Genomic DNA, 11,293 nt, shown 5'->3' with positions numbered 1-11,293 from the left:
AAGTTTACATTAAAAACACACGAGTTACAAAAACAGTGGGTTATGTCTGTGAAGGTAAACAGCTGGGAAATAAATCGCATGTTTATTTTAGATCTGTGTGGCAGCAGCAATATACAGTAAATAAATCAATAAATGCACTGCTCTGTCGTCTCCTCTGAGGCTGGGACTCTAAACAGTGTTCTGTGCTCGTCTGAGCAGCCAAACACAGAACAATTAGCATGCTTTGCTCAAACTTTCGCTTGCAGAAAAAGGCTTACCAAAACAAAGTTACTGGGTTAATCTTTTTCACATTTCCTTGGTTGGTAGATGCACCGGGGACCTGATTATAGCTCTTAAAACCTGGAAAAGTCAGATTTTCATGATATGTCACCTTTAAATCAATTTTACACTGCAGGAAATAGTAAAAAACTCCACTCCACTCAGGGCTATGGTGTCATTTCTGTCTTAAACATACAGTTGCACTGAAGTACATTTAAGTAAATCCTCAGAACAAGACCTTGCATAAAGTAATATTGTTGTAGATAGACACTGTGGGGCAAATCTGAAAATGTAAGGTAAAGTGTGAACTGAATTAAATGAATGCAGTCAGTGTTTGTGCATGGCACACTCATTTCAAAACTCAGGCAAGTCTGGATCCAAATGCTGATTTAATGATTTTACTATACATTTACATTTAGGGATTTAGCAGATGCTTTTATCCAAAGCGACTTACAAACGAGGACAATGGAAGCAATCAAACCAACAAAAGGGCAATAATATGTAAGAGCTGTGACTATACAAAAAAATGTCACATTTATTCCCAATGTGTAATAATCAATTATGCATAATCAATTCTGCTTATTTCTGTACATGCTGTTGTCTTACCCCTTGCTGATCAAATGTATTCTCTATTTTACAAGAGTATATACTTGCTGAAATCATAGCTGATTCCCAGACGTTTCTGGCTGTGAAGTGTGGAAGGGAGGAATTATTTGATTAAAAATACAGTAAAATTTTTAAATTTTATCGGCCGCACCGATGTCATCAAATGACGTCATGCACATGCAGAGGAAATTCGGCATGACACTAGAATTTGAGGATGCCTGATGTAAACCGTGCAGATGAATCACTATTAACCATACAAGCGAGACGCAATAAAAATCATGTTAATCGGTTACTAAAACACCTCAGTGTTTCCTAAATATAATGCATAAAATATGATTGTGTGATAAAAATCACGCTGTATATTTCAAAGTCATTATTTCTGTATTATTTTACATGATAGTATTTCAAAATAATTAGATACTAAACTACTTAAAGGAGGCCAAGACTAGATTATTATTTATTTATCTTTTTCTAAATTCTGAATTCTACATTTATAAAGTAAAAGCAATGCATGTACAGTATGAGCACTAAATAGGGAAATCATGAGAAAGTAATATTTGGTTCCTGTGTTTTTATCCAACGTGATCTTATTTATATTCATAAATATTTGAACAGTATCTAAAGCATTGAATCATTAACGATATCAATGAAACTGTATTACATTTTGATGGTGTTAAACATAAAATCTTATTTATTATAAATTCCTGTAGCTTTCATAAATTCATAATTCATAAATGACTGGACAAGATATGGTACGTATCCGAGTCTAGCATTTGGATGTTACTCATGCGTCTCTTGTGTTTTCTTGTGTTTCCTGCTGCTGGAAGATTGTCCCGTCATGTTGAACAATCCATTTTATGCTGGATGTGATTTCCACGTCCAGATCCGAGAACATCTGCTTCATCTAGAGACAAGATTACATCAGTGATTAGTGAACGAGATCAATCTACCGCCGTTTAGACATCAGTTAACTAAAACTAAACTATTAAGAAAAAATTTTGTTAATTGGAATACAATAATAATAATAACATACATACTCACACACACACACTCTCTCACTCGCACACACACACACACCCGCTCTCTCTCTCTCACACACACACACTCTCTCACTCGCACACACACACACACCCGCTCTCTCTCTCTCACACACACACACTCTCTCACTCGCACACACACACACACCCGCTCTCTCTCTCTCACACACACACACTCTCTCACTCGCACACACACACACACCCGCTCTCTCTCTCTCACACACACACACTCTCTCACTCGCACACACACACACACCCGCTCTCTCTCTCTCACACACACACACTCTCTCACTCGCACACACACACACACCCGCTCTCTCTCTCTCACACACACACACTCTCTCACTCGCACACACACACACACCCGCTCTCTCTCTCTCACACACACACTCACACACACACAGTCAAACACACACACAGACACAGACACAGACTCACACACACACACACAGACACAGATTCACACACACACACACACTCTCTCACTCACTCACTCACTCACACACACACACACACACACACACACACACACAGACACAGACTCACACACACACACACACACACACACACTCTCTCACTCACACACACACACACACACGCTCTCTCTCACTCACACACACACACACACGTGTAGACATACTTAGATATGTGGGGGCGTGTTAGAGCGAGCCGTTTTAGGAGGGCGTGGTTGACTCTTAAATTTTATAAAGAATATCTCTTTGGATTTGAGACTTTAGTCTTTGCAACTTTACAGATCTTCTTTATGCGCCAAGTGCTTGTAACACTCCAAACAGAAAGGAAAAATTGAAATCGCATCAAATGACCCCTTTAAAATAACATACAGCATCATCTCACCTTCTTCTCTATGGCCTCCATCACTGTGGATTCGTCCAGAGATCCGTCTGATTTCACTGCGAATCTCACACGCTGTATCTTCGTGTTCTCACGGCAGTAGAAAGGCAGTCGAGTCGAGCAGGTGTCGTCAGCCATCTGTCCATCAGTATCAGCACTCACACAATCTTCAGTGCTGTTCATGTTATCGGGCTGCCCGGAATCCCATTGCACAGACGACGATACGCTGGTCTGATCCGACCACTGCCACAGCCCCAGGTTCTTGGACAGGCCGATCCAGCCCTCATTGTCGTACTGTCTTATAATCACATTTGCGAGGTATGTGTTCTCAGTGTCGTCTGTAACGGTGGCCAGGTCTACGTAGCTTGATCTGCAGTATCTTTGAGCACCATGCCAGTTCATGTTCCATTCAAAATACCTAAACTTGTACTGAAGTATGTTGTAGTCTGTAAGGAGTAGATTTGTGGTCAGGACAGAGAAACATGCTTGAACATTTGAAGTGCCACACAAAATTAACTGTAAGAGTGTATAAGTTTGATCATATAAAATATGAACAAACTCATCTTCACAAAATGGCTTAGAAAAGTTTTTTTTTTGTGCAGTGTTTAGTTATTTAATGTTTTCCATTTATGTTGGATAAAATGTTTATATTTTCTGTTTTCACTTTCATTTTAGGTAAAGTTTAGTAATTTTGATATGTCTTTATTAAATGCCTATATAGTGTTTATAATAATAGCCCTGTTGTGAGTGGTCTGATTTAATAAATCTCTCGAGTATCAGAGAAGCATCTTTTGCTTCTGCGTTTCACTTCTGCTTGAGCGTCATTATTTATTTATTTATTTATTTTCAGTTATTCATCAATGGAAAATTGCCATTTTCTCTCATTTTTTTCAGTTTTGCTTTTGTTAAATTGTGACCTGTATTATAGAAAATCGTCTAGATTGTATTTATTCAAATGACCATTTCTGAAGTTAAAATTTAAAATTTAAAAAATGAAAGAAATTGGCAATTATTCTTTGATGATGAAACTGGAAAAATTGCAAACTTTGGTTTCATTTTTTTAATTTTTGCAAACTAATGCCGTTTTGCTTCTCAGATAAATGTATCTTACTTTAAGGATTTTTTCCATTGGAAGACAAGATTTAAGAATGTGTTTAAAATGAAATAAACTAAAGAAATAGAAATAGAAGTAAAGTTTGACGAGACCAGGTGGCGTTTCTCCTCATGGTTTCGGAGGAGCTGACGTGTAAGCCAGAGCACGCTCAAAAAGCTAAAGAAGCATGACTAGGAGTGAAAAGCTAAAAGCCGCATGGCTAAAAGCTAGACACAAAAAGTCAGACCCCAAAAAGGCAAAAGGCAAAAGGCAAAAGGCAAAAGACCAAAGACTTAAACTACTTCAGTCTGTGTGCATTGAATTTATTTAATACACGAGTTTCACAATTTGAGTTGAATTACTGAAATAAATGAACTTTTCCATGACATTCTAATTTATTGAGATGAACCTGTATATAATATATATGCATGCCAGTGGAGTGAGAAACAATCTTTTCTCTTTTTTTCTTACTCCATTCTGATTATTTTTTTAAAGTCATTTTGCTTCTCAAATAAATGTATCTTCATTTGAGAATGTTTAGATATTTGTACTGGAAAATAAGATAAAATACAGAGTAAGTTAGTGTTTTTTTGCACTGTGTATAAGGTTTTATTTTATAAAGCTCAATTGAAGAAAACGATGAGCGTTAAACCCTTCAAGAAAATTCCCAGACATCTAGATTATAACTGAACAAAAGTGCTGTATAATTTCTTACCAGTTTGGCAAAAGAAGTATTTTAGTTCAGTACAGGATGTGTCACTCCATTGTCCGTTTCTATTTACAAACGCACAGGCCTCGTTTGTGTTGGGCAAGTGCGGCTCCTGGAAACCCCACTTCTCATAGCTGATCTCCGTGTTTTGATGCGACCAACGCCAAGGGTCTTTGTAGAAGCCGATCCAGGCGACAGATGTGAAGCTCACAGCATCTGCTGCCTCCTTTAGTTTGGCTCTGTCTTCATCGCTCTGAACCGTCACCAGATCCGTGTATTTCTCCCTGCAGTACGATTGCGCTTTTGCCCAGGTCTTTGGTTCTTTGATTAGGACAAATCGATACTGGTCACATGAAGCCTTCGACAGGATTCCTGCTGCAGGGAAATCAACAGTGTTACGTTTCTCTAAACCTCTAATCTGACGTCAGTTTCTTTCACTGACACTCACCGAGCAAAACAACGAGTTGAATCTTGTTCTGCATCATCTCGTCTTCACAGGTTTGTTCACTGAAAGAAATCAATCACAAGAATACGACATGTTGCTTAGTTCTGTGCTATTGAAAGTCCAGTCATTTTCAGACATCGCTCAAACATTTAAAATAGTTTAATGACTAAATGCATCCATTTTAGCATCATTGTTCCACACTGGAGAACATGATCATGAGGTTTTATTCATGTCATTTTCAGTTTTTGCTATTCTGAAATTTTCAACACTTTCAGGTGTTGTTCATAAATTTCATATTCTGACAACTTAAAGCTTATTTGATATGATAATTCACCAGTTTCAGCAGCAAAAGCATTTTTTGTTTAATTGGTCAAGTACAAAAAAATTATATGACAATTTTAAATCAATAAGTCATGGCAACATGTTTTTCCCATTTCTTTAATGTATCATATAAATAACAACATAACATAAAAAAAACTAATTAATTCAACCAATTTCAGCTTCATTTTTGAAGTTATACAAGACTCAACTATTTTTTAAGTCAGTTTAATATAATTTAAGTTGAACTGACTTATACAGCTAATGTTATTATATTTAGGTTTTTTCATGGAGTTCTGATTTTTTTTTTTTAATTCAACAAATTATATGACAATTTTAAATCAATAAGTCATGGCAACATGTTTTACCCATTTCTTTAATGTATCATATAAATAACAACATAACATAAAAAAAACTAATTAATTCAACCAATTTCAGCTTCATTTTTGAAGTTATACAAGACTCAACTATTTTTTAACTCAGTTTAATATAATTTAAGTTGAACTGACTTATACAGCTAATGTTATTATATTTAGGTTTTTTCATGGAGTTCTGATTTTTTTTTTTTAATTCAAGTCTTATATTGATAATATAACAAAACAGTATTAAATTGTAAAAATGCGAATTACAAATGCAAAAAAATATATATATAAATAGTGCTCTAAGACCTTCAGATTAAAGTAAATCATAATAAATAAATAAATTTACCTGCTCTGGACCGACTGCAGGTTGATCTTTTCACCGGGTTATTAAGTTTCTTCTCTTATACTCCCTTTACTTGTCTTTTACTATCTACCCAACTCTTTATACATTGCATTATGCAAAGCCTTTTGCTTAGTACTGTACGTAAGATGCTGAGACTGATTTACATTGTGATTTTGCTGCAATATGAGGCTCTTTATTCAAATAGCGTCAGAGAGCATGAAAATGGTTCCTAGAAGTGTTTTTTCAGGACTATAAAACAAATGAATGTATTTATTAACCTGTGTGTTAATAAAGTGTCCTGCACATGTACAGGTAATTATACAAAATAAGACAAAATACATGAAAAAACACAATGTAAGGAATGTAGAAAAGTTTGTTTCTTCATCAGATTTGGAAAAATGTAGCATTGCATCACTGTCTCAGCAATGGATGCTCTGCAGTGAATGGGTGCCGTCAAAATGAGAGTCCAAACAGCTGATAAAAACATCACAATAATCCACAAGTAATCCATAATTTTTGGGTGAACTATGACTTTAACATTACAGTCAACTCAAACTGTGACTATAATTATCAGTCATATAATCTACAATAAACCAGATTGTACAGATGGACAATTTGACTTGTCAGAGCTGCAGCTAAAGGGAGTCAGAGAGGCAGACTGTGCACCTGGACCAACTAGCACCTCACACAAAGTGAATAAGAACTGCACTAAACTGCTGCTATGTCTGTGAAAGATTCTGTGAATCTTCTGGAGAAGGGGAAAAGTCAGAGAACAAATTTACATTTACATTTATTCATTTAGCAGATGCTTTTATCCAAAGTGACTTACAATTGAGGAATACAACACACGGTTCATCATAAAGAGGCAAATAAACACAGGAAGGCTCATAATACAAAGTTTCAGACAAATTCTGCCTTATGACAACCACCCATCAGGGCATTTATGGATGACCATAGTCAACATAGACCCCACAGTCAACACAGAATCAATCCCAGGATGCCGGTGGATTCTTCGGGGGATAGAGGGCCCAGATGCCTTTCAAACCAGCCAAATCAAGATCAGTGGTGCTAAAAAATAAAAAGGTTTCGCAAAAACAGGGATCCTCAAATCTGGCTCACGAGATCCACTTTCCTGCAGAGATTAGCTCTAACCCTAATCAAACACACCTGAGCATGCTAAATAAATGTCTTCAGGATCATTAGAAAATCACAGGTAGGTGAGTTTGATCAGGGTAGGCGCTAAACTCTGCAGGAAAGTGGATCTCGTGGGCCAAATTTGAGGAGTTTTCCTTTGTCCTAGTAGACTTTATAACCTGGAGACCACCACAGTGGAGCCGACAGAGCTAGAGACTAGGATGAAGTCGGCGGAGCAAGAGCAGTGCTGGAGACAGGGGCAGACTGGGGCTAAAAAGTGGCCCTGGACTCTTAGGCACAGAGCGGCCCACCACACCATAAACCACTGGTCTCAAACTCAATTCCTGGAGGGCCACAGCTCTGCACAGTTTTGCTCCACCATCCCTAATCAAACACACCTGATCCAGCTAATCAAGCTCTTCAGGATCACAAGCAGGTGTGATTTGGAGCTAAACTCTGCAGAGCTGTGGCCCTCCAGGAATTGACTTTGAGACCACTGCCATAAACCCACCATCTTATTAGAGCTATTTTTAACACCACTTACTAACATACAAATATTACACAATACAGAAATAAAAATGCTTTTTAAAATGATTATTATCATTAACATTAATGAATGACTGTCATACGTCTTTACATTTTAATGTGTCTTTCCTGGTGTATATGGCAATTTGTAAATAATATTTTACACATCTATTTTACATAGAGGGACATATTTCTGTGATCAAAGCTGCATTTTCAGCATAATTACTCCAGTCTTCAGTGTCACATGATCCTTCAGAGATCATTTCTGAGAGAAGCATTTCTGATTATTATAAAATGTTAAAAACAGTTGTGCTGCTTCATATTTTGTGGAAAATGTGATACAACACCATTCAGTCTGGAGTAAGATTTTTTAAAAATCCATATTTTACTTGACAAGATTGCATTAAATTGATTTAATTGACAGTAAAGATATACTTATTACAAATTATTTATATATAAAAATGCTGTTCTTTAACTTTGTATTCAACAAATAATCCTCAAAAAGTTAAAGTGTCACAGTTTCCACAAAAATATTAAGAACCAAAAACAGTTTTAAGTATTGATAATAATAAGAACCATTATTGACCATTGATTGCACAGACAATATTGGAAGCGAGCTGAACTGAGCTGGACGATGACATTACTGTTTTCTCCAGAGCTGCTTTATAGATTAATTAAACTCATTCTGTAATTGATAGACTTTACACAGTTATTGAACCAAACTGAATCAACAATGAACTGATTTCAGCTGAACAGTGAACGTTTACTATTATCTTTTAGAGCTGATTTACAGCAGAATTTAATTCTGTTCGCGTCACTGAATCACTATTTTCTTGTTTGTCAGCGTAAAGCTGCTTTGAAACAATCTGCTTTAATTGGGAGAGTACCACGATGCATGCGTGTGCTTCTGCTGACGTAGAACACGCATGTGCTGCGCCTTGTTTACGAGTAGAGGAATGCACACGCATGCATTGTGGTATTCTTAATAATGGTGGCAGATGGTGACGCGGGGAAGAAAAATTGTTGAATAAACCCATTTTTGGTTTCTTTGAGCACAAAAAGTAGCTTCTAAAATTACGGTTGAATACTGATGTCACATGGACTTTTTTACTACGTTTCTGGGCCTGGGAACATTTCAGTTCCATTGCACAAGCTCTCGGATTTCATCAAAAATATCGTAATTTGGGTTCTGAAGATGGATGAAGATCTTACGGTTTGGAACCACATGAGGGTGAGTAATGAATGACATAATTTTCATTTTTGGGTGAACTGTCCCTTTAACAAGTTTACCACTGGAAACCAGTTAAGTAGGATATTGCAGATTGTTGTAGATGATAATAGAGGATATGGGTAATACAGAGCACACACACACACAAACACATAAGGGACATGTTGAGATGATGGAAGACTGGTGTACAACTTGAGGTACTTGCTACCGATGTTACGCCTGACACGAGGCTTCGAAGCTTGTGAGAACGTCAGGTACTCCCAGCCGGAGCTCCGTATCGAACCTTGTATTGTTTTAGTGAAGTGAGAGGCTCGTTTGATTGCAGTGATTCACTTCTGGTGGAATTGATATTGTTTTTAAGCTTCCACTTAAAAACTACACTGTCCAGTCCACATTAATCGCTATTACCCTCTTTTATCCATTCTCATTTCCCTCTGTTCAGCAAAAGCACTGCCCAGTTACAACGCGATATGAAACATGAATCAACACTGAGCTTAAGAACTTCAAAGAACTTGTTTGTTTGTTTAATATGGGTTTGTTTGTGTGTGTGTGTGTGTGTGTGTGTGTGTGAGAGGCTCGTTTGATTGCAGTGATTCACTTCTGGTGGAATTGATATTGTTTTTAAGCTTCCACTTAAAAACTACACTGTCCAGTCCACATTAATCGCTATTACCCTCTTTTATCCATTCTCATTTCCCTCTGTTCAGCAAAAGCACTGCCCAGTTACAACGCGATATGAAACATGAATCAACACTGAGCTTAAGAACTTCAAAGAACTTGTTTGTTTGTTTAATATGGGTTTGTTTGTGTGTGTGTGTGTGTGTGTGTGTGTGTGTGTGTTAATGTATCAAGCCTTTTTGAACCATGAAGCGCACATTTTGGTGCTGTCACACTCTTGACAGTGTTTTCCTGCACTGTATTTGGATCGACCAGCAGGTGTCCCTAGCGTGCTTTCGAAGCCTCGAGAAATGAACCACATCTGGCTGGAAAGCCTCACATCTTCATGAAGCTTCATCTCGCCACCACTGTAACTTGCAGGATTGTTGCTGACTGAAAATCAACTTGGAAGAGGCTAGTAGAACAGCAACCGTGGCACACAGGTCTATAAGGCAGGTAAGTAGCATGTAGCTTCAGATGGTGTGTGTGTGCTCTATTTATGGTGGTGGTGATGAGAGCTGTGTGTGACTGAGTGCCAGGGAGGATGATGGGAAATAGAGTACACGTTAGTTCTCTGGTGACTTTGATGGTTGAATGAGTGAGGGAGAGCCTGGTGTGATCAGTTATATATGCATATATATATATATATATATATATATATTTAGAGATCATAGTGAATAATCAAATTAAAAAACTAGTCTCTACAATTGGTCCTAAAGAAATGAATGCAAATGTAGATTTTCTGTCTGTCCAAAGTAACGCTGACAGTTTTGTTTGTGAGTGTTTAGTTTATTTCACACGATTCTCAAGTACATTTAGTAGTGTTTAGCTAGTTAAAGTAGAAACTACATCAGCTGTTTTATTACCAAAGTTTGCAAGAAAGGAGTAGAGTTGAATGTTCTGGTGGATAACTGTTGCTTTAATGGAAAGAAAGATGTTCACAGAATATCTTTAATACAATATACATTAATCATTTTAATATGTATTGTCTGTAACAAATAATAGTTTAAAAGTCTAATTCGGTATAATGTCAAAAAACAACCCACTAAGACTGATGTGCTCATTCATTTCCATCCATCCCTTCTCCAAACCGCCTGTCCTCTGTAGGGTCAAATTTGTTCTTAAATTATGCTTTCTTATATCAGGATTTGTTATTGTTCTGTGACACAAATTGATTGAGTTTTCAGTCAGTTCATTGAGTAATATAACTCTTAAGTGGAGTCATTCATATGAAAAATTACACATATATACACATGAATGACATATACATTTGATTAATCCATTAAATGGAAAAAATTTTCTTCCTTAAGTACAATATCCTTGTAATATCTAGGGTGTCGTATGTACCATAATATTTTAACTGTAAATTATTGCACTCTACCTAACTATGTGTTTATTTGCCAAAGGAATATAACTACAGTTGTTTGATTAATAACAATCGTTATTATCATTATTATAAAAGTATTCATATATTATAAATGATCAACATAATTCATAAATGATTGATTGATTTTTTATTTATTTTAAAAGCCTCTCAGATGCAGTGTCAGTAGGTGTGTCGGGAAACACTGACCCCTGCTGGACATATGGAGGAGCAGCAGGTGACAATACAGACTAGAGAACGTCTCGGTTACGTATGTAACCCTCGTTCCCTGAAGGAGGGAACGGAGACGTCACGTCGGAGGACCGACGAAATTGGGATCTCGCTTAGAGGGACCAATCTACT

The 11,293-nt window shown here is 36.9% G+C and overlaps 1 protein-coding gene across 1 annotated transcript; it reads right to left on the bottom strand.

Moving 5' to 3' along the window:
• Positions 1-1,576: 1,576 nt before the first annotated feature.
• LOC107572657 (secretory phospholipase A2 receptor) lies at positions 1,577-5,040 on the bottom strand. Its single transcript, XM_016259088.1, has 4 exons — positions 5,004-5,040; positions 4,562-4,930; positions 2,757-3,199; positions 1,577-1,768 (listed from the first exon to the last, which is right to left on the bottom strand). The coding sequence occupies exons 1-4, from the start codon at positions 5,038-5,040 to the stop codon at positions 1,649-1,651; spliced, it is 969 nt and encodes a 322-aa protein (XP_016114574.1). The 3' UTR covers positions 1,577-1,648.
• Positions 5,041-11,293: the final 6,253 nt, after the last annotated feature.

Source organism: Sinocyclocheilus grahami, unplaced genomic scaffold (genome assembly GCF_001515645.1).
Source record: "Sinocyclocheilus grahami isolate Dianchi unplaced genomic scaffold, SAMN03320097.WGS_v1.1 scaffold1788.1, whole genome shotgun sequence".
Classification (NCBI taxonomy): domain Eukaryota; kingdom Metazoa; phylum Chordata; class Actinopteri; order Cypriniformes; family Cyprinidae; genus Sinocyclocheilus; species Sinocyclocheilus grahami.
Note: the sequence above shows the minus strand (reverse complement) of the source record. Positions and strands in the feature narration are given on the sequence as shown.